The 27,340-nt window shown below is 50.3% G+C and overlaps 1 protein-coding gene across 7 annotated transcripts in view; it reads left to right on the top strand.

Annotated features, from left to right (window-relative positions):
* Window positions 1–27,340, top strand: part of DLG4 (discs large MAGUK scaffold protein 4) — a 282,808-nt gene that overhangs the window by 213,651 nt on the left and 41,817 nt on the right. For all 7 annotated transcript variants that reach the window (XM_083185898.1, XM_083185899.1, XM_083185900.1 and 4 more), the window contains 5 exons: window positions 9,758–9,811; window positions 11,199–11,249; window positions 16,082–16,206; window positions 20,602–20,771; window positions 24,970–25,106. In XM_083185898.1, coding sequence (XP_083042024.1) covers window positions 9,758–9,811; window positions 11,199–11,249; window positions 16,082–16,206; window positions 20,602–20,771; window positions 24,970–25,106 — 537 coding nt within the window. The remainder of the gene's footprint in view (window positions 1–9,757; window positions 9,812–11,198; window positions 11,250–16,081; window positions 16,207–20,601; window positions 20,772–24,969; window positions 25,107–27,340) is intronic.

Genomic DNA, 27,340 nt, shown 5'->3' with positions numbered 1-27,340 from the left:
AGCCCAGGGTTCGCTATCTTTATAGGGTCAAAAGGGGGAGGTCAAAGGCCATTCCTATTGGTCCAGTGTTCGAATGTCCAGTCCTCAGTGATTGGGGCAAAGTATTACACCTGGTTTGGATTGGTGCAGGGGGAGTGTACTTTGGTGTCCTTTGTGTGTTGGCATCGTCATCGGGGGTCGTAAACAGTAACAAGAACCGGTTATAACTGGATTCCTTTGTCTCACACAGTTTAGCAGAAATAGTCCTTGAAATATGGATTATGTCCGTAATTGTCAGACCATATGAGTTGCGAAGTTTTCGCAACGACCGGAGTGCTGTGCATAAGAAACGGAACATAACGATACTAAACATTATACAGACATAGTGTGTATTGCTGATTAAACTATGTGTAGTGCTCTAAACCTTTAAAAAACTATATTTTATTTGGTGTAAGTATGGTATTATGAATTTATGTGTATTAGTATGGCTGCGCTTATGATCCACTTTGTTACACAGACTCGGGTATTTATACTTTATTTGCGCAACTCTGCGAACCAAAATGGCGGCCATACTATACTAAAATGGCGTGTGTGCAACTCGACTTTAACAATTTGTATCCAGAAATACACTTATTTATGACATTTAGGGGGAAATTTACTAATATGAATTCGTAAAAAATAGGTGTATTCGTAGACAGAAATACACCTTTTTTTTACACATTTGTATTTTCGGGATTTACTATCCCAAAAATACAGCAATTCGTATTCTTAAAGATGGCACATTCGTATTTGTATTTACAAATACGAATGTCTACACCATCGATAGGATACGACAGAAATCACCATTCAAAAGAATGGTGGTTCCTGATTTACTAAGCAGCAGTATTGATAATCCGGCTGCTAATTGGTGTAAAACAGGCACCAAAATACAACAGGAAAATAAACCCTGCTTTCCCTGTCGTATTTGGCTTTAGCCTGCACGGATCAGTCAGATCCAAGCAGGCTTTAGTGTAAAAAAAATAGAAAAATAAATAAACTATAAAAAAAAAACAGCGTGGGGTCCCCCCCACAGCTGTAACCAGCACCAGGCTGAAAGAGCCGGGGCCGGTAATTATAAATCAGGGAACCCGACAAATAGGGGTTTCCCGATTTTTAACAACCAGCCCCAGGCTCCAGGTCCGGGGCTGGTTCCCAAAATACGGGGGACAAAATGAATAGGGATCCCCCGTATTTTAAGAACCAGCCCCAGGCCAAACCAGCCAGCAGGGTAATGCCACAGCCGGGCATTAACCCTCTGACCAGTCAGCCTGGCCAGGGGCCCTGGAGGAGTGGGGACCCCCCCAATAAAGGGGTCCCCCCCCCTCCAGGACTTACCTGAACAGGCTGAAGCCTGGTGCTGTCCCCGGTGGCCCTGTGCGGTGGCCACCGGGCTGATACTGGTGTAAAAAATAGATGAATAAACTATTGTTTTAAACTGTGGAACTATGAGTCCCAGCAAGCCTCCCCCGCAAGCTGGGACTTGGAGAACCACAGGTCCCAGCCTGTGGGGCATTAAAGGGCCCGCTGGGTCTTGTAGTTCCACAGTAAAGAAAATAGATCAATAAATACACACTGACACCTGAAAAATAAAAGTTTAATACATACATTACACACACACACTGATACTTACCTATCTTGATCCCGTAGGTAGGTCCCAGAGTCTTGATCCGGTGTCTTGTCCTGGTTCCGGATCCATGTCGCCATTTTTCAGCATGTCGATCTTCATGTCGGCGTCCGGTCCGGGGTCCGAAGAAATCCATGGTGGACCTGTGGAAGGAAATCCTACTCACCCAGATCCTCCATGGAAGTTCTTCTGGCTTGATCCGACGTAGTCCAGGGCTTCTTCCTTCTTCTTCAAGCTGCCGGCGACTCCGGCAAGCTCCCCGCTGCGGACTGTCAGAGGCGCAGAGATCCTTCCTCCTCTGTGCCTCTACCCAGAATGAATTCTGGCCAATCAGGAGCCGACTTTCTTGGCTCCTGATTGGCCGCTAGGAGTCGCCGGCAGCTTGAAGAACCTGAAAGAAAACCTTTTTATTTCTTTATTTTTCTATTTTTCTATTTTTTTTTACACCTTGCAGCCTGCACGGATCTGACTGATCCGTGCAGACTGCCTCCACTAATTCGTATTAGCGGCCGTATATATGTGCCGCTAATACGAATTAGTACGACATCGGAGGGTTACATTCCTTTGTACATTCCCCTCCGGAACACGACTTTGCATATGACTGAAACAGTCGTATGCAGCCGTAGGGAAAATACTAATACGAAAAACTAGGTTTTTCATATTAGTAAATTTCCCCCTTACTATCCCGAAAATACGGCAATTCGTAGTCGTATTAATGTGCTATCAATACGACTACGAATTGCCGTATTTTAGGGAAAGTAAATCTCAAAAATAAGTGTATTTCTGGATAGAAATACACCTATTTTTTACAAATTTCCTTTAGTAAATTTCCCCCTAAGTATTATAATATATATATATATATATATATATATATACACATATACATACATACACATATAAACATGTTACCTCAAACCAGATTTGATCCTTATTTCTGTGTACGGATATCAATATGCCTATCCCCAGCATGTTTACATTGTACTACTGTATTTGCCGCTACCACCTCTGATGGGAGGCTATTCCACTTATCTACTACTCTTTCTGTGAAGTAATTCTTCCGCCCTCTCTCTCTCTCTATATATATTATTGACGGGGGTTACTAGGATTTCCCTGTTTGAGCACACTACAGCAGTTACACCTAGATCTAGTCCAGATTTTGGTTGCGGCTCAGGCTGTGATCTGCCTTGTAAATCTGTTTTCTGTGGACAACTCCAATGCTCCTGATGGAGAACTTAGCTGCCCAAGTGATTGGTTTGGAGTATGGGCTATGGTAGGGGCCATCTCTCGTTCTCTGGAGTGGCTGAAGAATGCCTATATCATTACCCATAGCATCCTATGACTTGTGGTGGACCCCTGACACCCACCTCTCAGCTCTCCTGGATGGTTGCCCTCATTGCTCACCCTCATAGGAGCCCTCAGCAGCACCGGTCTGCCCTGGCTCTCATTTACCCCAGATTCTACATCAAACAACTGCTGCCGCTTCCAGCAGGGTATCACATATCAGTGCCGGGTATGATGTGCTGGTGTGATTGTGGCAGACAGATGAGGCGCTGTTAATCTATGCCTCTATGGATAAATGGTTACCGCCCCCTACACCATTTCACTGCGCATGTTAAGACTCTTACCCACTTATGCCAGGCATTTTGGTATGCACCCGACGCGACCGACACGATTTTTTCCGACACGACCACCACGATAGAAATCGTGGTGGCCGTGCTAGGAAACAAGTACCCTGGATCCATTTCACTGTGGGTGCAACAGCTGGCAATGGCTCTCGGGGTACCACGGCCTGTGGTGCCCGCTCATCGCGCCACCTCTGGATGATGACCAAGCTCTCCGTAGCCCTTTCTCTTAGGCTATCCGTTCCGGAATGGTGGGAATTGTGAGGTCTGCTGGATGGGGGCGAGACTGATGAATCTCATTGGGTCGTTACAAAGGTCCTCTTGTAGGCTGTCCCCATCATCACGTTCACCTTCCTCCTAAGCTCATGAGCGCCGCCCTCATCACACCTACAAGGGATCTCCACACCCTTTACCCAACACACAATGTCAAGGTCGTCCTTCCGCCATCTTGTGCGTACTTATGTGCTGCAGTTCCCTGAGCAACTAGACGTCTCCAACCGGGATTACCCACCAATACCCCACTACTGTCTGTGACCGGACGCCTGCCCTGCGCTCTGGCTATGCCCGTCACTGTAGCGCCCTACAGCTCATTAACCCCTTATAAATACCATGAACCATGTAATCCTCTGCATGGACCACTACATATAGACATGTCAAGCACGCATTGTCATTTAAAGATGGCGTCGCAGTACAGTGATTAACCCCTTCAGTGCATTGGCAGCCATTTTTTTCCATGTGGGACGGGGTCTCCTGCCACAGGAGCTATGGGCTTTTTATCTCCATAGTAGTATATGGCTACCCCAATATAACCCATTTGTACTATGCTGCATTATCAGGTGACAATACCTTGGATCCTGGGTAGATTCCCTGACCCATGCCAATAATGCAGCAGGGGAAATAGGTGCTGCCCCCTAGTGGCTCCAGCCAGTGACTGGAGAATGCTGCATCTGGGAGACTATTCCTTATAGGATGGAGGTGTAGTGAAAGATCTGTGTGTGTGTGGTCAGTACAGGAATAGTAGAGATACAGGACAGGATGGAGGTGTAGTGACAGAGCTGTGTGTGTGTGGTCAGTACAGGAATAGTAGAGATACAGGACAGGATGGAGGTGTAGTGACAGAGCTGTATGTGTGGTCAGTACAGGAATAGTAGAGAGAGGTACAGGACAGGATGGAGGTGTAGTGACAGAGCTGTGTGTGTGGTCAGTACAGGAATAGTAGAGATACAGGACAGGATGGAGGTGTAGTGACAGAGCTGTGTGTGTGGTCAGTACAGGAATAGTAGAGATACAGGACAGGATGGAGGTGTAGTGACAGAGCTGTGTGTGTGTGTGTGTGTGTGGTCAGTACAGGAATAGTAGTGAGATACAGGACAGGATGGAGGTGTAGTGACAGAGCTGTGTGTGTGGGGACAGTACAGGAATAGTAGTGAGATACAGGACAGGATGGAGGTGTAGTGACAGAGCTGTGTGTGTGAGGTCAGTACAGGAATAGTAGAGAGATACAGGACAGGATGGAGGTGTAGTGACAGAGCTGTGTGTGTGTGTGTGGTCAGTACAGGAATAGTAGTGAGATACAGGACAGGATGGAGGTGTAGTGACAGAGCTGTGTGTGTGGGGACAGTACAGGAATAGTAGTGAGATACAGGACAGGATGGAGGTGTAGTGACAGAGCTGTGTGTGTGTGTGGTCAGTACAGGAATAGTAGAGAGAGGTACAGGACAGGATGGAGGTGTAGTGACAGAGCTGTGTGTGTGGTCAGTACAGGAATAGTAGAGATACAGGACAGGATGGAGGTGTAGTGACAGAGCTGTGTGTGTGTGGTCAGTACAGGAATAGTAGAGAGAGATACAGGACAGGATGGAGGTGTAGTGACAGATCTGTGTGTGTGTGGTCAGTACAGGAATAGTAGTGAGATACAGGACAGGATGGAGGTGTAGTGACAGAGCTGTGTGTGTGTGGGGTCAGTACAGGAATAGTAGTGAGATACAGGACAGGATGGAGGTGTAGTGACAGAGCTGTGTGTGTGTGGTCAGTACAGGAATAGTAGAGATACATGACAGGATGGAGGTGTAGTGACAGAGCTGTGTGTGTGTGTGGTCAGTACAGGAATAGTAGAGATACATGACAGGATGGAGGTGTAGTGACAGAGCTGTGTGTGTGTGGTCAGTACAGGAATAGTAGAGAGAGGTACAGGACAGGATGGAGGTGTAGTGACAGAGCTGTGTGTGTGTGGTCAGTACAGGAATAGTAGAGAGAGGTACAGGACAGGATGGAGGTGTAGTGACAGAGCTGTGTGTGTGGTCAGTACAGGAATAGTAGAGATACAGGACAGGATGGAGGTGTAGTGACAGAGCTGTGTGTGTGTGTGTGTGGTCAGTACAGGAATAGTAGTGAGATACAGGACAGGATGGAGGTGTAGTGACAGAGCTGTGTGTGTGGGGACAGTACAGGAATAGTAGTGAGATACAGGACAGGATGGAGGTGTAGTGACAGAGCTGTGTGTGTGAGGTCAGTACAGGAATAGTAGAGAGATACAGGACAGGATGGAGGTGTAGTGACAGAGCTGTGTGTGTGTGTGTGGTCAGTACAGGAATAGTAGTGAGATACAGGACAGGATGGAGGTGTAGTGACAGAGCTGTGTGTGTAGGGACAGTACAGGAATAGTAGTGAGATACAGGACAGGATGGAGGTGTAGTGACAGAGCTGTGTGTGTGGGGACAGTACAGGAATAGTAGAGAGATACAGGACAGGATGGAGGTGTAGTGACAGAGCTGTGTGTGTGTGTGTGGTCAGTACAGGAATAGTAGAAAGAGAGGTACAGGACAGGATGGAGGTGTAGTGACAGAGCTCTGTGTGTGTGGTCAGTACAGGAATAGTAGAGAGAGGTACAGGACAGGATGGTGTAGTGACAGAGCTCTGTGTGTGTGGTCAGTACAGGAATAGTAGAGAGAGATACAGGACAGGATGGAGGTGTAGTGACAGATCTGTGTGTGTGTGGTCAGTACAGGAATAGTAGTGAGATACAGGACAGGATGGAGGTGTAGTGACAGAGCTGTGTGTGTGTGGGGTCAGTACAGGAATAGTAGTGAGATACAGGACAGGATGGAGGTGTAGTGACAGAGCTGTGTGTGTGTGGTCAGTACAGGAATAGTAGAGATACATGACAGGATGGAGGTGTAGTGACAGAGCTGTGTGTGTGTGGTCAGTACAGGAATAGTAGAGAGAGGTACAGGACAGGATGGAGGTGTAGTGACAGAGCTGTGTGTGTGGTCAGTACAGGAATAGTAGAGATACAGGACAGGATGGAGGTGTAGTGACAGAGCTGTGTGTGTGTGTGTGTGGTCAGTACAGGAATAGTAGTGAGATACAGGACAGGATGGAGGTGTAGTGACAGAGCTGTGTGTGTGGGGACAGTACAGGAATAGTAGTGAGATACAGGACAGGATGGAGGTGTAGTGACAGAGCTGTGTGTGTGAGGTCAGTACAGGAATAGTAGAGAGATACAGGACAGGATGGAGGTGTAGTGACAGAGTTGTGTGTGTGTGTGTGGTCAGTACAGGAATAGTAGTGAGATACAGGACAGGATGGAGGTGTAGTGACACAGCTGTGTGTGTGGGGACAGTACAGGAATAGTAGTGAGATACAGGACAGGATGGAGGTGTAGTGACAGAGCTGTGTGTGTGGGGACAGTACAGGAATAGTAGTGAGATACAGGACAGGATGGAGGTGTAGTGACAGAGCTGTGTGTGTGTTTGGTCAGTACAGGAATAGTAGAAAGAGAGGTACAGGACAGGATGGAGGTGTAGTGACAGAGCTCTGTGTGTGTGGTCAGTACAGGAATAGTAGAGAGAGGTACAGGACAGGATGGAGGTGTAGTGACAGAGCTCTGTGTGTGTGGTCAGTACAGGAATAGTAGAGAGAGATACAGGACAGGATGGAGGTGTAGTGACAGATCTGTGTGTGTGTGGTCAGTACAGGAATAGTAGTGAGATACAGGACAGGATGGAGGTGTAGTGACAGAGCTGTGTGTGTGTGGGGTCAGTACAGGAATAGTAGTGAGATACAGGACAGGATGGAGGTGTAGTGACGGAGCTGTGTGTGTGTGGTCAGTACAGGAATAGTAGAAAGAGAGGTACAGGACAGGATGAAGGTGTAGTGACAGAGCTGTATGTGTGGTCAGTACAGGAATAGTAGAGAGAGGTACAGGACAGGATGGAGGTGTAGTGACAGAGCTGTGTGTGTGTGGACAGTACAGGAATAGTAGAGAGATACAGGACAGGATGGAGGTGTAGTGACAGAGCTGTGTGTGTGTGTGGTCAGTACAGGAATAGTAGAGAGATACAGGACAGGATGGAGGTGTAGTGACAGAGCTGTGTGTGTGGGGTCAGTACAGGAATAGTAGAGAGATACAGGACAGGATGGAGGTGTAGTGACGGAGCTGTGTGTGTGTGGTCAGTACAGGAATAGTAGTAAGATACAGGACAGGATGGAGGTGTAGTGACAGAGCTGTGTGTGTGGTCAGTACAGGAATAGTAGAGAGATACAGGACAGGATGGAGGTGTAGTGACAGATCTGTGTGTGTGTGGTCAGTACAGGAATAGTAGAGAGATACAGGACAGGATGGAGGTGTAGTGACAGAGCTGTGTGTGTGTGTGTGGTCAGTACAGGAATAGTAGTGAGATACAGGACAGGATGGAGGTGTAGTGACGGAGCTGTGTGTGTGTGGTCAGTACAGGAATAGTAGAAAGAGAGGTACAGGACAGGATGGAGGTGTAGTGACAGAGCTGTATGTGTGGTCAGTACAGGAATAGTAGGGAGAGGTACAGGACAGGATGGAGGTGTAGTGACAGAGCTGTGTGTGTGTGGACAGTACAGGAATAGTAGAGAGATACAGGACAGGATGGAGGTGTAGTGACAGAGCTGTGTGTGTGTGTGGTCAGTACAGGAATAGTAGAGAGATACAGGACAGGATGGAGGTGTAGTGACAGAGCTGTGTGTGTGGGGTCAGTACAGGAATAGTAGAGATAAAGGACAGGATGGAGGTGTAGTGACAGAGCTGTATGTGTGGACAGTACAGGAATAGTAGAGATACAGGACAGGATGGAGGTGTAGTGACAGAGCTGTGTGTGTAGGGGACAGTACAGGAATAGTAGAGAGATACAGGACAGGATGGAGGTGTAGTGACAGAGCTGTGTGTGTGTGTGGGGACAGTACAGGAATAGTAGAGAGATACAGGACAGGATGCAGGTGTAGTGACAGAGCTGTGTGTGTGGTCAGTACAGGAATAGTAGAGAGATACAGGACAGGATGGAGGTGTAGTGGCAGAGCTGTAAGTGTGGGGTCAGTACAGCAATAGTAGAGAGATACAGGACAGGATGGAGGTGTAGTGACAGAGCTGTGTGTGTGGGGACAGTACAGGAATAGTAGAGAGATACAGGACAGGATGGAGGTGTAGTGACAGAGCTGTGTGTGGGGACAGTACAGGAATAGTAGAGATACAGGACAGGATGGAGGTGTAGTGACAGAGCTGTGTGTGGGGTCAGTACAGGAATATTAGAGAGATACAGGACAGGATGGAGGTGTAGTGACAGACTGTGTGTGTGTGGACAGTACAGGAATAGTAGAGAGATACAGGACAGGATGGAGGTGTAGTGACAGAGCTGTGTGTGGGGACAGTACAGGAATAGTAGAGAGATACAGGACTGGATGGAGGTGTAGTGACAGAGCTGTGTGTGTGTGGTCAGTACAGGAATAGTAGAGAGATACAGGACAGGATGGAGGTGTAGTGACAGAGCTGTGTGTGTATGGGGTCAGTACAGGAATAGTAGAGACATACAGGACAGGATGGAGTTGTAGTGACAGAGCTGTGTGTGGGGACAGTACAGGAATAGTAGAGAGATACAGGACAGGATGGAGGTGTAGTGACAGAGCTGTGTGTGGGGACAGTACAGGAATAGCAGAGAGATACAGGACAGGATGGAGGTGTAGTGACAGAGCTGTGTGTGGTCAGTACAGGAATAGTAGAGAGATACAGGACAGGATGGAGGTGTAGTGACAGAGCTGTGTGTGTTCAGTACAGGAATAGTAGAAAGATACAGGACAGGATGGAGGTGTAGTGACAGAGGTGTGTGTGGTCAGTACAGGAATAGTAGTGAGATACAGGACAGGATGGAGGTGTAGTGACAGAGCTGTGTGTGTGGTCAGTACAGGAATAGTAGAGAGATACAGGACAGGATGGAGGTGTAGTGACAGAGCTGTGTGTGTGTGGTCAGTACAGGAATAGTAGAGAGATACAGGACAGGATGGTGGTGTAGTGACAGAGCTGTGTGTGTGTGTGTGTGTGGGGACAGTACAGGAATTGCAGAGATACAGGACAGGATGGAGGTGTAATGAGGAAGCTGTGTGCGGGGACAGTACAGGAATAGCAGAGGATTACGGGACATGTTAGTGGTATACAGACACATTTATCATGTCCTTTCTCTTCCTGTTACAGGCCAGCTCTCCTCCAGTGATTGTGAACACTGATACATTGGAAGCACCAGCATATGTAAGTCCTGACAATAGATGTGACCACGGCTTAAAGTGGTCCTTGAGAGGAGGTGGAACTCATTTCTCCTGCTGTTGCCCCCCCCCCTCTCCCATTAGGTGGAGACCGGACCAGTGCCAGGGTTTTTGGCACCCCTGCAAAGTAGCACAGTCATATTCACATTACACTGCATGTAGTGACCCTGGTTCATATTACACCATATAGTAGTGCCTCTTATTCACATTATGACACACATTACAGCCCCTTATTCATGTTATGCTACACAGTAGTAATTCTTATGCATATAATGCCCACAGCGGTATTGATTATACACATAATCCCAACCATAGTAGTACCAGTTATACCGGTGATTTCAGCCCGTCCCTCCCCCTGCAGGGTGACACAGACAGAAGGGAGCTGTGAGCTTGCCCCTCCCCCTGCAGGGTCACACAGACAGAAGTAGCTATGAGCCCGCCCCTCCCCCTGCAGTGTGACACAGACAGAAGGGAGCTGTGAGCCTGCCCCTCCCGCTGCAGGGTGACACAGACAGAAGGAAGCTGTGAGCCTGCCCCTCCCCCTGCAGAGTGACAGACAGAAGGGAGCTATGAGCCTGCCCCTCCCCCTACAGGTTGACACAGACAGAGGGGTGATATGATCCTGCACCTCCCCCTGCAGGGTCACACAGACAGAAGGGAGCTATGAGCCTGCCCCTCCCCCTGCAGGGTGACACAGACAGAAGGGAGCTGTGAGCCTGCCCCTCCCCCTGCAGGGTGACACAGACAGAAAGAGCTATGAGCCCGCCCCTCCCCCTGCAGGGTGACACAGACAGAAGGGTGCTGTGAGCCTGCCCCTCCCCCTGCAGGGTGACACAGACAGAAGGGAGCTGTAAGCCTGCCCCTCCCCCTGCAGGGTGACACAGACAGAAGGGAGCTGTGAGCCCGCCCCTCCCCCTGCAGGGTGACACAGACAGAAGGGTGATATGAGCCCGCCCCTCCCCCTGCAGAGTGACAGACAGAAGGGAGCTATGAGCCTGCCCCTCTCCCTTCAGGGTGACACAGACAGAGGGGTGATATGATCCTGCACCTCCCCCTGCAGGGTGACACAGACAGAAGGGAGCTATGAGCCTGCCCCTCCCCCTGCAGGGTGACAGACAGTAGGGAGCTATGAGCCTGCCCCTCCCCCTGCAGGGTGACACAGACAGTAGGGAGCTGTGAGCCTGCCCCTCCCCCTGCAGGGTGACACTGACAGAAGGGAGCTGTGAGCCGGCCCCTCCCCCTGCAGGGTGACACTGACAGAAGGGAGCTGTGAGCCGGCCCCTCCCCCTGCAGGGTGACACAGGCTGAGTAGCATAAGCGTCTGCCCCTCCCCCCTGAGGGTCTTCTTACAGTAATGTATTTTCCTCTTTCAGGTTAACGGGACAGAGGCAGAGATGGAGTATGAGGAGATCACCCTGGAGAGAGTAATATATTATTGTCTCCTATGTCATTCGCTGTCATTATGTCATCATGCATCTACATATACTGTATACTGTATACTTCCAGCCCTATTACCTGACACAGGCTACCAAATATATCCCAGAGTCTTGTATGGTTGGCAAATCTCTCATATTGGTGGTGCATGAGTGTCACCATATTGATTCCTGTCAGCTAACCACCAACCAGAATCTGCTCTAGGATCAGCTGACCTAAGCACCCTATCAGGGGCTAGGGATTCCTATTTAAGGATGTATAAGTGAGCAGACCAGTGTCTGAGCAGCCTCACACTTGCTGAGGGCTTCTAGTCACTTTCCTAGCTGTGCCCCTGTCTGCACTTTCCAGCAAGCCGGGTATCACCCATTACCCTGTGCATCTCAGTCTCCATGTACTAGTATCCCCCATTACCATGTGCATCTCAGTCTCTGTGTACTAGTATCCCCAATTACCCTGTGCATCTCAGTCTCCGTGTACTAGTATCCCCCATTACCCTGTGCACCTCAGTCTCCGTGTACTAGTATCCCCCATTACCCTGCGTACCTCAGTCTCCGTGTACTAGTATCCCCCATTACCCTGCGCACCTCAGTCTCCGTGTACTACTATCCCCCATTACCCTGCACACCTCGTTCTCCATGTACTAGTATCCCCAATTACCCTGTGCATCTCAGTCTCCGTGTACTAGTATCCCCCATTACCCTGCGCACCTCAGTCTCCGTGTACTAGTATCCCCCATTACCCTGCGCACCTCAGTCTCCGTGTACTAGTATCCCCCATTACCCTGCGCACCTCAGTCTCCGTGTACTACTATCCCCCATTACCCTGTGCATCTCAGTCTCCATGTACTAGTATCCCCCATTACCCTGTGCATCTCGGTCTCCGTGTACTAGTATCCCCCATTACCCTGTGCATCTCAGTCTCCGTGTACTAGTATCCCCAATTACCCTGTGCATCTCAGTCTCCGTGTACTAGTATCCCCCATTACCCTGCGCACCTCAGTCTCCGTGTACTAGTATCCCCCATTACCCTGCGCACCTCAGTCTCTGTGTACTAGTATCCCCCATTACCCTGCGCACCTCAGTCTCCGTGTACTAGTATCCCCCATTACCCTGTGCATCTCAGTCTCCGTGTACTAGTATCCCCCATTACCCTGCGCACCTCAGTCTCCGTGTACTAGTATCCCCCATTACCCTGCGCACCTCAGTCTCCGTGTACTACTATCCCCCATTACCCTGCACACCTCGTTCTCCATGTACTAGTATCCCCCATTACCCTGTGCATCTCAGTCTCCATGTACTAGTATCCCCCATTACCCTGTGCATCTCGGTCTCCATGTACTAGTATCCCCCATTACCCTGTGCACCTCAGTCTCCGTGTACTAGTATCCCCCATTACCCTGTGCATCTCAGTCTCCGTGTACTAGTATCCCCCATTACCCTGCGCACCTCAGTCTCCGTGTACTAGTATCCCCCATTACCCTGCGCACCTCAGTCTCCGTGTACTAGTATCCCCCATTACCCTGCGCACCTCAGTCTCCGTGTACTAGTATCCCCCATTACCCTGCGCACCTCAGTCTCCGTGTACTAGTATCCCCCATTACCCTGTGCATCTCAGTCTCCATGTACTAGTATCCCCCATTACCCTGTGCACCTCAGTCTCCGTGTACTAGTATCCCCCATTACCCTGTGCATCTCAGTCTCCGTGTACTAGTATCCCCCATTACCCTGCGCACCTCAGTCTCCATGTACTAGTATCCCCCATTACCCTGTGCATCTCAGTCTCCATGTACTAGTATCCCCCATTACCCTGTGCATCTCGGTCTCCGTGTACTAGTATCCCCCATTACCCTGTGCACCTCAGTCTCCGTGTACTAGTATCCCCCATTACCCTGTGCACCTCAGTCTCCGTGTACTAGTATCCCCCATTACCCTGTGCATCTCAGTCTCCGTGTACTAGTATCCCCCATTACCCTGTGCACCTCAGTCTCCGTGTACTAGTATCCCCCATTACCCTGCGCACCTCAGTCTCCGTGTACTAGTATCCCCCATTACCCTGCGCACCTCAGTCTCCATGTACTAGTATCCCCCATTACCATGTGCATCTCAGTCTCGGTGTACTAGTATCCCCCATTACCCTGTGCACCTCAGTCTCCGTGTACTAGTATCCCCCATTACCCTGCGCACCTCAGTCTCCGTGTACTAGTATCCCCCATGACCCTGCGCACCTCGGTCTCCGTGTACTAGTATCCCCCATTACCCTGCGCACCTCAGTCTCCGTGTACTAGTAACCGCCATTACCCTGCGTACCTCAGTCTCCGTGTACTAGTATCCCCCATTACCCTGCGCACCTCAGTCTCCGTGTACTACTATCCCCCATTACCCTGCACACCTCGTTCTCCATGTACTAGTATCCCCAATTACCCTGTGCATCTCAGTCTCGGTGTACTAGTATCCCCCATTACCCTGTGCACCTCAGTCTCCGTGTACTAGTATCCCCCATTACCCTGCGCACCTCAGTCTCCGTGTACTAGTATCCCCCATTACCCTGCGCACCTCAGTCTCCGTGTACTAGTATCCCCCATTACCCTGCGCACCTCAGTCTCCGTGTACTAGTATCCCCCATTACCCTGTGCATCTCAGTCTCCGTGTACTAGTATCCCCCATTACCCTGTGCACCTCAGTCTCCGTGTACTAGTATCCCCCATTACCCTGTGCATCTCAGTCTCCGTGTACTAGTATCCCCCATTACCCTGCGCACCTCAGTCTCCATGTACTAGTATCCCCCATTACCCTGTGCATCTCAGTCTCCATGTACTAGTATCCCCCATTACCCTGTGCATCTCGGTCTCCATGTACTAGTATCCCCCATTACCCTGTGCACCTCAGTCTCCGTGTACTAGTATCCCCCATTACCCTGTGCACCTCAGTCTCCGTGTACTAGTATCCCCCATTACCCTGTGCATCTCAGTCTCCGTGTACTAGTATCCCCCATTACCCTGTGCACCTCAGTCTCCGTGTACTAGTATCCCCCATTACCCTGCGCACCTCAGTCTCCGTGTACTAGTATCCCCCATTACCCTGCGCACCTCAGTCTCCATGTACTAGTATCCCCCATTACCCTGCGCACCTCAGTCTCCGTGTACTAGTATCCCCCATTACCCTGCGCACCTCAGTCTCCGTGTACTAGTATCCCCCATAACCCTGTGCATCTCAGTCTCCGTGTACTAGTATCCCCCATTACCCTGCGCACCTCAGTCTCCGTGTATTAGTATCCCCCATTACCCTGCGCACCTCGGTCTCCGTGTACTAGTATCCCCCATTACCCTGCGCACCTCGGTCTCCGTGTACTAGTATCCCCCATTACCCTGCGCACCTCAGTCTCCGTGTACTAGTATCCCCCATTACCCTGCGCACCTCAGTCTCCGTGTACTAGTATCCCCCATTACCCTGCGCACCTCAGTCTCCGTGTACTAGTATCCCCCATTACCCTGCGCACCTCAGTCTCCGTGTACTACTATCCCCCATTACCCTGCGCACCTCAGTCTCCGTGTACTAGTATCCCCCATTACCCTGCGCACCTCAGTCTCCGTGTACTAGTATCCCCCATTACCCTGCGCACCTCAGTCTCCGTGTACTAGTATCCCCCATTACCCTGTGCATCTCAGTCTCTGTGTACTAGTATCCCCCATTACCCTGTGCATCTCAGTCTCCGTGTACTAGTATCCCCCATTACCCTGTGCACCTCAGTCTCCGTGTACTAGTATCCCCCATTACCCTGCGCATCTCAGTCTCCATGTACTAGTATCCCCCATTACCCTGCGCACCTCAGTCTCCATGTACTAGTATCCCCCATTACCCTGTGCATCTCGGTCTCCATGTACTAGTATCCCCCATTACCCTGTGCACCTCAGTCTCCGTGTACTAGTATCCCCCATTACCCTGTGCATCTCAGTCTCCGTGTACTAGTATCCCCCATTACCCTGCGCACCTCAGTCTCCATGTACTAGTATCCCCCATTACCATGTGCATCTCAGTCTCGGTGTACTAGTATCCCCCATTACCCTGTGCATCTCGGTCTCCGTGTACTAGTATCCCCCATTACCCTGCGCACCTCAGTCTCCGTGTACTAGTATCCCCCATTACCCTGTGCACCTCAGTCTCCATGTACTAGTATCCCCCATTACCCTGCGCACCCCAGTCTCCGTGTACTAGTATCCCCCATTACCCTGTGCATCTCGGTCTCCGTGTACTAGTATCCCCCATTACCCTGCGCACCTCAGTCTCCGTGTACTAGTATCCCCCATTACCCTGCGCACCTCAGTCTCCGTGTACTAGTATCCCCCATTACCCTGCGCACCTCAGTCTCCGTGTACTAGTATCCCCCATTACCCTGCGCACCTCAGTCTCCATGTACTAGTATCCCCCATTACCCTGCGCACCTCAGTCTCCGTGTACTAGTATCCCCCATTACCCTGTGCATCTCGGTCTCCGTGTACTAGTATCCCCCATTACCCTGCGCACCTCAGTCTCCGTGTACTAGTATCCCCCATTACCCTGTGCACCTCGGTCTCCATGTACTAGTATCCCCCATTACCCTGCGCACCCCAGTCTCCGTGTACTAGTATCCCTTCTGTGCAGTGCACTTCAGTAGTCAAGTACCCTTATTCATTTCACTCGTCTATCTATCTATCTATCTATCTATCTATCTATCTATCTATCTATCTATCTAATATCTGTATCTATCTATCTATCTATCTATCTATCTATCTATCTATCTATCTATCTAATATCTATCTATCTGACAGAGTTCATTCTGTTCCCAGGGTAACTCAGGTTTGGGGTTCAGCATTGCAGGGGGCACTGATAATCCTCATGTAGGGGATGACCCCAGCATATTCATCACCAAGATCATTCCTGGAGGGGCAGCAGCACAGGACGGACGTCTCAGGTACGTTATAAGGCAGCTCACCTGATCCACCATGTTCTTCCTGTGGGTTCTGTGCTTCTATTACCTTGTACAACGGAGCCCTGAACACCCATCCTGCATGTATGATATCTAGGAACTCCCCTCACTCTCAGGACACGTGTAATACAGACAGTCCCGGAGTCCCCCTCACTCTCAGGACACGTGTAATATAGACAGTCCCGGCGTCCCCTCGCTCTCAGGACACGTGTAATACAGACAGTCCCGCCGTCCCCTCACTCTCAGGACACGTGTAATACAGACAGTCCCCTCACTCTCAGGACACGTGTAATACAGACAGTCCCTGTGTCCCCTCACTCTCAGGACAGTGTAATACAGACAGTCCCGGTGTTCCCTCACTCTCAGGACACGTGTAATACAGACAGTCCCGGCATCCCCTCACTCTCAGGACACGTGTAATACAGACAGTCCCTTCATCCCCTCACTCTCAGGACACGTGTAATACAGACAGTCCCGGCGTCCCCTCACTCTCAGGACACGTGTAATACAAACAGTCCCGGCGTCCCCTCACTCTCAGGACACGTGTAATACAGACAGTCCCGGCGTCCCCTCACTCTCAGGACACGTGTAATACAGACAGTCCCGGCGTCCCCTCACTCTCAGGACACGTGTAATACAGACAGTCCCGGCGTCCCCTCACTCTCAGGACACGTGTAATACAGACAGTCCCGGTGTTCCCTCACTCTCAGGACACGTGTAATACAGACAGTCCCGGCATCCCCTCACTCTCAGGACACGTGTAATACAGACAGTTTCTTCATCCCCTCACTCTCAGGACACGTGTAATACAGACAGTCCCGGCGTCCCCTCACTCTCAGGACATGTGTAATACAGACAGTCCCAGCGTCCCCTCACTCTCAGGACACGTGTAATACAGACAGTCCCGGTGTCCCCTCACTCTCAGGACACGTGTAATACAGACAGTCCCGGTGTCCCCTCACTCTCAGGACACGTGTAATACAGACAGTCTCTGGATCCCCTCACTCTCAGGACACAGACAGTCCCGGTGTCCCCTCACTCTCAGGACACGTGTAATACAGACAGTCCCGGCGTCCCCTCACTCTCAGGACATGTGTAATACAGACAGTCCCGGCGTCCCCTCACTCTCAGGACACGTGTAATACAGACAGTCCCGGCGTCCCCTCACTCTCAGGACACATGTAATACAGACAGTCCCGGCATCCCCTCACTCTCAGGACACGTGTAATACAGACAGTCCCGGCGTCCCCTCACTTTCAGGACACGTGTAATACAGACAGTCCCGGCGTCCCCTCACTCTCAGGACACGTGTAATACAGACAGTCCCGGCGTCCCCTCACTGTCAGGACACGTGTAATACAGACAGTCCCGGTGTCCCCTCACTCTCAGGACACGTGTAATACAGACAGTCCCGGTGTCCCCTCACTCTCAGGACACGTGTAATACAGACAGTCCCGGCGTCCCCTCACTCTCAGGACACAGACAGTCCCGGCGTCCGCTCACTCTCAGGACACGTGTAATACAGACAGTCCCGGCGTCCCCTCACTCTCAGGACACATGTAATACAGACAGTCCCGGCATCCCCTCACTCTCAGCAGATGTGAGATACAGACAGTCCCGGCGTCCCCTCACTCTCAGGACACGTGTAATACAGACAATCCCGGCGTCCCCTCACTCTCAGCACATGTGTAATACAGACAGTCCCGGCGTCCCCTCACTCTCAGGACACGTGTAATACAGACCGTCCCCTCACTCTCAGGACACGTGTAATACAGACAGTCCCGGGGTTCCCTCACTCTCAGGACACGTGTAATACAGACAGTCCCGGCGTCCCCTCACTCTCAGGTCACATGTAATACAGACAGTCCCGGCGTCCCCTCACTCTCAGGACACGTGTAATACAGACAGTCCCGGCGTCCCCTCACTCTCAGTACACGTGTAATACAGACAGTCCCGGCGTCCCCTCACTCTCAGGACACGTGTATTACAGACAGTCCCGGCGTCCCCTCACTCTCAGGACATGTGTAATACAGACAGTCCCGGCGTCCCCTCACTCTCAGGACATGTGTAATACAGACAGTCCCGGCGTCCCCTCACTCTCAGGACACGTGTAATACAGACAGTCCCGGCATCCCCTCACTCTCAGGACACGTGTAATACAGACAGTCCCAGCGTCCCCTCACTCTCAGGACACGTGTAATACAGACAGTCCCGGCGTCCCCTCACTCTCAGGACACATGTAATACAGACAGTCCCGGCGTCCCCTCACTCTCAGGACACGTGTGATACAGACAGTCCCGGCGTCCCCTCACTCTCAGGACACGTGTGATACAGACAGTCCCGGCGTCCCCTCGCTCTTAGGACACGTGTAATACAGACAGTCCCGGCGTCCCCTCACTCTCAGGACACGTGTAATACAGACAGTCCCGGCATCCCCTCACTCTCATGACACGTGTAATACAGACATGTCCTGAGAGTGAGGGGACGCTGGGACTGTGTAATACAGACAGTCCCGGCGTCCCCTCACTCTCAGGACACGTGTAATACAGACAGTCCCGGCGTCCCCTTACTCTCCGGACGCGTGTAATACAGACAGTCCCGGCGTCCCCTCACTCTCAGGACACGTGTAATACAGACAGTCCCGGCGTCCCCTCACTCTCAGGACACGTGTAATACAGACAGTCCCGGCGTCCCCTCACTCTCAGGACACGTGTAATACAGACAGTCCCGGTGTCCCCTCACTCTCCGGACGCGTGTAATACAGACAGTCCCGGCGTCCCCTCACTCTCAGGACACATGTAATACAGACAGTCCCGGCGTCCCCTCACTCTCAGGACACGTGTAATACAGACAGTCCCGGCGTCCCCTCACTCTCAGGACACGTGTAATACAGACAGTCCCGGCGTCCCCTCACTCTCAGGACACGTGTAATACAGACAGTCCCGGCGTCCCCTCACTCTCGGGACACGTGTAATACAGACAGTCCCGGCGTCCCCTCACTCTCGGGACACGTGTAATACAGACAGTCCCGGCGTCCCCTCACTCTCTGGACACGTGTAATACAGACAGTCCCGGCGTCCCCTCACTCTCAGGACACGTGTAATACAGACAGTCCCGGCGTCCCCTCACTCTCAGGACACGTGTAATACAGACAGTCCCGATGTCTCCTCACTCTCAGGACACGTGTAATACAGACAGTCCCGGCGTCCCCTCACTCTCAGGACACGTGTAATACAGACAGTCCCGGCGTCCCCTCACTCTCAGGACACGTGTAATACAGACAGTCCCGGCGTCCCCTCACTCTCAGGACACAGACAGTCCCGGCGTCCCCTCACTCCCAGGACACGTGTAATACAGACAGTCCCGGTGTCCCCTTACTCTCAGGACATGTGTAATACAGACAGTCCCGGCGTCCCCTCACTCTCAGGACACGTGTAATACAGACAGTACCGGCGTCCCCTCACTCTCAGGCGTGTAATACAGACAGTCCCGGCATCCCCTCACTCTCAGGACACGTGTAATACAGACAGTCCCGGAGTCCCCTCACTCTCAGCACACGTGTAATACAGACAGTCCCGGCGTCCCCTCACTCTCAGGACACGTGTAATACAGACAGTCCCGGCGTCCCCTCACTCTCAGGACACGTGTAATACAGACAGTCCCGATGTCTCCTCACTCTCAGGACACGTGTAATACAGACAGTCCCGGCGTCCCCTCACTCCCAGGACACGTGTAATACAGACAGTCCCGGCGTCCCCTCACTCCCAGGACACGTGTAATACAGACAGTACCGGCGTCCCCTCACTCTCAGGACACGTGTAATACAGACAGTCCCGGCGTCCCCTCACTCTCAGGACACGTGTAATACAGACAGTCCCGGCGTCCCCTCACTCTCAGGACACGTGTAATACAGGACACACCAACCCACCATGGGCGGATCTAAAGTCTAGGTCTCCTCCCACTCTACATTTTATTCCTCCCACTTCTACTTATTGTTCCTCCCATTTTCAGTCTGAACTTTCTTTATGGAACTGCACATTGCTGACAATGGATATATTTAGTTAAAGCTGGACCTTGTGAGCTCGTCCAGTCATTAATTACCCTTACTGGCTAACATGACATCTTGTACGATGCACTTATGGAGAATGGAGATGTTTAGGTAACGCTGGACCTCGGGGGCCAGGCTGTGGTCAGCAGATCTGCTTGGTCATTAACATGACATCTTGTACGATGCACTTATCTGACACTGCTCTGTATCTATCTTCTCAGTTATTTACCCTTTCCACCATTCTCTGCTTCTATCTCCCCCTTCCTCAATGCTTCTCCTGCTCTTGCCTCCATCCACCCATTCCTCTACTGGCTCCATACGTCCCCCCTCAGGGTGAACGACAGTATACTCTTTGTGAACGAGGTTGATGTACGTGAGGTGACGCACAGCACAGCGGTGGAAGCTCTGAAGGACGCCGGCTCCATAGTCCGTCTCTACGTGATGCGAAGGAAACCAGCATCTGAGAAAATAATTGAAATCAAACTGATTAAGGGTCCAAAAGGTAAAGTGTGAGAATGAGCCCCACATTAAGGGAGAGCCCTGCAGTTTGAGTAGGTGTCTCACCCTCCGCCACATATCCCCATTCCTCTCTGTAATCACAAATGAATTTCTCCTCCACCTTCTCTCGTCCTTGGTCACCTCTCCCCATCCTTCTCTGTAATGATCAGATATCTATTCCTTCATCCTCTCTAAACCTCAGCAAGTTCTCTCTTCTTCTCCATAATCACCCGTTCTTTTTCCTCAATCTTCTTTTGTCTTCAGTTACCTCTCCCCATCCTTCTATATAATCTCCTGTTCATTTCTCCTCCATCTGCTCTTGTCCTCAGTCACCTCTCCCCATCCTTCTCTATAATCTCCTGTTCTTTTCTCCTCCATCTTCTCTCGTCCTCAGTCACCTCTCCCCATCCTTCTCCAAAATCACCCATTCTTTTCTCCTCCATCTGCTCTCGTCCTCAGTCACCTCTCCCCATCCTTCTCCATAATCTCCTGTTCTTTTCTCCTCCATCTGCTCTCTTCCTCAGTCATCTCTCCCCATTATTCTCCATAATCTCCTGTTCTTTTCTCCTCCATCTGCTCTCGTCCTCAGTCACCTCTCCCCATCCTTCTCCATAATCTCCTGTTCTTTTCTCCTCCATCTGCTCTCGTCATCAGTCACCTCTCCCCATCCTTCTCTATAATCTCCTGTTCTTTTCTCCTCCATCTGCTCTCGTCATCAGTCACCTCTCCCCATCCTTCTCTATAATCTCCTGTTCTTTTCTCCTCCATCTTCTCTTGTCCTCAGTCACCTCTCCCCATCCTTCTCTATAATCTCCTGTTCTTTTTCCTCAATCTTCTTTTGTCTTCAGTTACCTCTCCCCATCCTTCTCCAAAATCACCCATTCTTTTCTCCTCCATCTTCTCTTGTCCTCAGTCACCTCTCCCCATCCTTCTCTATAATCTCCTGTTCTTTTCTCCTCCATCTGCTCTCGTCATCAGTCACCTCTCCCCATCCTTCTCTATAATCTCCTGTTCTTTTCTCCTCCATCTGCTCTTGTCCTCAGTCACCTCTCCCCATCCTTCTCTATAATCTCCTGTTCTTTTCTCCTCCATCTTCTCTCGTCCTCAGTCACCTCTTCCCATCCTTCTCCAAAATCACCCATTCTTTTCTCCTCCATCTGCTCTCGTCCTCAGTCACCTCTCCCCATCCTTCTCCATAATCTCCTTTTTTTTTCTCCTCCATCTGCTCTCTTCCTCAGTCATCTCTCCCCATTATTCTCCATAATCTCCTGTTCTTTTCTCCTCCATCTGCTCTCGTCCTCAGTCACCTCTCCCCATCCTTCTCCATAATCTCCTGTTCTTTTCTCCTCCATCTTCTCTTGTCCTCAGTCACCTCTCCCCATCCTTCTCTATAATCTCCTGTTCTTTTCTCCTCCATCTTCTCTTGTCCTCAATCACCTCTCCCCATCCTTCTCTATAATCTCCTGTTCTTTTCTCCTCCATCTTCTCTTGTCCTCAGTCACCTCTCCCCATCCTTCTCTATAATCTCCTGTTCTTGTCTCCTCCATCTTCTCTTGTTCTTAGTCACCTCTCCCCATCCTTCTCTATAATCTCCTGTTCTTTTCTCCTCCATCTTCTCTTGTCCTCAGTCACCTCTCCCCATCCTTCTCTATAATCTCCTGTTCTTTTATCCTCCATCTTCTCTTGTCCTCAGTCACCTCTCCCCATCCTTCTCTATAATATCCTGTTCTTTTCTCCTCCATCTTCTCTTGTCCTCAGTCACCTCTCCCCATCCTTCTCTATAATCTCCTGTTCTTGTCTCCTCCATCTTCTCTTGTTCTCAGTCACCTCTCCCCATCCTTCTCTATAATCTCCTGTTCTTTTCTCCTCCATCTTCTCTTGTCCTCAGTCACCTCTCCCCATCCTTCTCTATAATCTCCTGTTCTTTTATCCTCCATCTTCTCTTGTCCTCAGTCACCTCTCCCCATCCTTCTCTATAATCTCCTGTTCTTTTCTCCTCCATCTTCTCTTGTTCTCAGTCACCTCTCCCCATCCTTCTCTATAATCTCCTGTTCTTTTCTCCTCCATCTTCTCTTGTCCTCAGTCACCTCTCCCCATCCTTCTCTATAATCTCCTGTTCTTTTCTCCTCCATCTTCTCTTGTCCTCAGTCACCTCTCCCCATCCTTCTCTATAATCTCCTGTTCTTTTCTCCTCCATCTTCTCTTGTCCTCAGTCACCTCTCCCCATCCTTCTCTATAATCTCCTGTTCTTTTTCCTCAATCTTCTTTTGTCTTCAGTTACCTCTCCCCATCCTTCTCCAAAATCACCCATTCTTTTCTCCTCCATCTTCTCTTGTCCTCAGTCACCTCTCCCCATCCTTCTCTATAATCTCCTGTTCTTTTCTCCTCCATCTGCTCTCGTCATCAGTCACCTCTCCCCATCCTTCTCTATAATCTCCTGTTCTTTTCTCCTCCATCTGCTCTTGTCCTCAGTCACCTCTCCCCATCCTTCTCTATAATCTCCTGTTCTTTTCTCCTCCATCTTCTCTCGTCCTCAGTCACCTCTTCCCATCCTTCTCCAAAATCACCCATTCTTTTCTCCTCCATCTGCTCTCGTCCTCAGTCACCTCTCCCCATCCTTCTCCATAATCTCCTGTTCTTTTCTCCTCCATCTGCTCTCTTCCTCAGTCATCTCTCCCCATTATTCTCCATAATCTCCTGTTCTTTTCTCCTCCATCTGCTCTCGTCCTCAGTCACCTCTCCCCATCCTTCTCCATAATCTCCTGTTCTTTTCTCCTCCATCTTCTCTTGTCCTCAGTCACCTCTCCCCATCCTTCTCTATAATCTCCTGTTCTTTTCTCCTCCATCTTCTCTTGTCCTCAATCACCTCTCCCCATCCTTCTCTATAATCTCCTGTTCTTTTCTCCTCCATCTTCTCTTGTCCTCAGTCACCTCTCCCCATCCTTCTCTATAATCTCCTGTTCTTGTCTCCTCCATCTTCTCTTGTTCTCAGTCACCTCTCCCCATCCTTCTCTATAATCTCCTGTTCTTTTCTCCTCCATCTTCTCTTGTCCTCAGTCACCTCTCCCCATCCTTCTCTATAATCTCCTGTTCTTTTATCCTCCATCTTCTCTTGTCCTCAGTCACCTCTCCCCATCCTTCTCTATAATATCCTGTTCTTTTCTCCTCCATCTTCTCTTGTCCTCAGTCACCTCTCCCCATCCTTCTCTATAATCTCCTGTTCTTGTCTCCTCCATCTTCTCTTGTTCTCAGTCACCTCTCCCCATCCTTCTCTATAATCTCCTGTTCTTTTCTCCTCCATCTTCTCTTGTCCTCAGTCACCTCTCCCCATCCTTCTCTATAATCTCCTGTTCTTTTATCCTCCATCTTCTCTTGTCCTCAGTCACCTCTCCCCATCCTTCTCTATAATCTCCTGTTCTTTTCTCCTCCATCTTCTCTTGTTCTCAGTCACCTCTCCCCATCCTTCTCTATAATCTCCTGTTCTTTTCTCCTCCATCTTCTCTTGTCCTCAGTCACCTCTCCCCATCCTTCTCTATAATCTCCTGTTCTTTTCTCCTCCATCTTCTCTTGTCCTCAGTCACCTCTCCCCATCCTTCTCTATAATCTCCTGTTCTTTTCTCCTCCATCTTCTCTTGTTCTCAGTCACCTCTCCCCATCCTTCTCTATAATCTCCTGTTCTTTTCTCCTCCATCTTCTCTTGTCCTCAGTCACCTCTCCCCATCCTTCTCTATAATCTCCTGTTCTTTTCTCCTCCATCTTCTCTTGTCCTCAGTCACCTCTCCCCATCCGTCTCCGTAATCAGCCATGCATTTCCCCTCCATCTTCTCTCTTCCTCAGTCACCTCTCCCCATCCTTCTCTATAATCTCCCATGCATTTCCCCTCCATCTTCTCTCTTCCTCAGGCAGCTCTCCCATTCGTTCTCTGTAATGACCACTTCTCTATTCCTACATCGTCTCTTGTCCTTGGCTTGCACTCCCCTTCCTTCTCCATAAGCACCCATTCTCTTCTCCTCCATCTTCTCTCGCCCTCAGACAGGACTCCCGATTCTTCTCCGTCATCTCCCATTTATCTCTCTCATCCCTTACCCTAACGGCCCGTCCATACCTCTCTATCACTCATTTCTATTCTCTTCCCTCATGTCTATTCCCCTGTAAACGCCATATTTTTGATCTATCCATTTTATCTCTCTGATGCCTCTCAGGTCTTGGTTTCAGCATTGCCGGTGGCGTTGGCAATCAGCACATTCCAGGGGATAATAGTATATACGTCACCAAGATTATTGAGGGAGGCGCAGCACACAAGGACATGCGGCTTCAGATTGGAGACAAGATTCTTGCGGTAAGATCACAGCTCACTTTCCTTTAGTCCAATGAGATCCCTGACCAGGCGACACGTTCACATTGCCGCTTCCAGCTGGTCATTGTATCTGATGTTTTGGGACAGACGTTGGGATTGTGACACGGTCCTGAGCTCATTCTCCATAGAGCTGATCCTTCTCTGGACACCCGCAGAAGGCCTAGACATACTGGGGGGAACCCTTCGTACAGCCGCCTTATTGTCCCAAGCAAATGCCTGAATGTTGTTACTAATGAAGTCTTCTTGTTGGACGGGAGAGTTGTAACGTAAAATGTTGTTACAGAATGGAGACGATGTTATATAAAGGGGGCAGACTACTGGGCCGTATTCCCCAATAAGGCCTCAGAACGCGTGGCACCATCCTAACCCTCCATAATCATAGTACCCAGGTATAATGCAGAGCAGATCTGCAGCCTTTTAGGATTCGGTCCCCGGTGTGTTCTCACCGGGGCCAATGTCTCTGTCCTGCGTATGCGCATATTCGGTGATGGGCGGGGCTTCTGTGTGGGGGCTTTCACTGACTTACATCGTCGGCGTGGGTCTCGGACATGGCCCAGGAGGGGAGGGTGTGGAGGTGGGCATCTGCGTTTCCTGGGCGTACCCACTACATGTTGTGGTGTGCCCAGGAAAATGCTGGGTGGCATAATGCAAATGCGGATGGGCACCTGGCCTCCGGGGGATGGGGGGGGGGGCTGATATCATACAAAGTCTAGTTCTGGTACCAGGATGCCGCAAGTCTAAATCAGCAGAGACCATAGAATGATCTTGGGCCCTCACGCTACCCTGCGAATGGGGGAGGGTGCACATAGTGGCTCATGCGCATTACCCCAGAGCGAACGCCTCGGTCACAGGCCCCCCCCCCAGCATTATATGGGCGTGCCCCTGTGGAAACGCTGGACGGAGAGGGCGGATGACATCACATGACATCAGTGACCGACCCCATTACAGCCGTCACCTGCAGGATAAAGAAAGAAGTCCTGACTATTATTATTATAATGTTATTTACAAGGCGCCACAAGGGTTTCGCAGCGCCGTACAAAGGAACAATACAGGGAGACAAAACTTGGCATAACATTGAATAAATAACAAGAATACAGTATAAATAAAGAGCGCCACAGATCAATACACATTACAGCTTAAATGTAAGTAGTGAGGACTCAATCAACATACAACTAGAGGCTTGAGGCCAATGATGGAGAGGAGTATGAAGATGGTCACTGAGTGTTGGAGTAAAGGAGAGCTGTGAGTGACATGTGAAGAGAAGAGGGCTTTGACAACAAGAGGGAAGAGGGCCCTGCTCGGAGGAGCTTACAATCTAGTAGGAAGGGGAGACTGACAGATTACAAGAGGTGCAAGCGAGGGGGTGGTGGTTAGATAGCAGGATGTAAACAGGCAAGGGGTGGGATTCGGCATGGGTCGCATTTAGGCCGAGGTGAGGTAGTGATCCACAGTAATGAGCCGCAGGTTATATCCAGACATGGCGAGGTGAGGTAGTGATCCACAGTAATGAGCCGCAGGTTATATCCAGACATGGTATGGTGAGGTAGTGATCCACAGTAATGAGCCGCAGGTTATATACAGACATGGCGAGGTGAGGTAGTGATCCACAGTAATGAGCCGCAGGTTATATACAGACATGGCGAGGTGAGGTAGTGATCCACGGTAATGAGCCGCTGGTTATATCCTGACATGGCGAGGTGAGGTAGTGATCCACAGTAATGAGCCTCAGGTTATATCCAGACATGGCGAGGTGAGGTAGTGATCCACAGTAATGAGCCGCAGGTTATATCCTGACATGGTGAGGTGAGGTAGTGATCCACAGTAATGAGCCCCAGGTTATATACAGACATGGTGAGGTGAGGTAGTGATCCACAGTAATGAGCCGCAGGTTATATCCTGACATGGTGAGGTGAGGTAGTGATCCACAGTAATGAGCCCCAGGTTATATACAGACATGGTGAGGTGAGGTAGTGATCCACGGTAATGAGCCGCGGGTTATAGCCAGACATGGTGAGGTGAGGTAGTGATCCACAGTAATGAGCCGCTGGTTATATCCTGACATGGCGAGGTGAGGTAGTGATCCACAGTAATGAGCCTCAGGTTATATCCAGACATGGCGAGGTGAGGTAGTGATCCACAGTAATGAGCCGCAGGTTATATCCTGACATGGTGAGGTGAGGTAGTGATCCACAGTAATGAGCCCCAGGTTATATACA

Source organism: Crinia signifera, chromosome 4, assembly GCF_055691185.1.
Source record: "Crinia signifera chromosome 4, ASM5569118v1, whole genome shotgun sequence".
In the NCBI taxonomy this organism is placed as follows: domain Eukaryota; kingdom Metazoa; phylum Chordata; class Amphibia; order Anura; family Myobatrachidae; genus Crinia; species Crinia signifera.
Note: the sequence above shows the minus strand (reverse complement) of the source record. Positions and strands in the feature narration are given on the sequence as shown.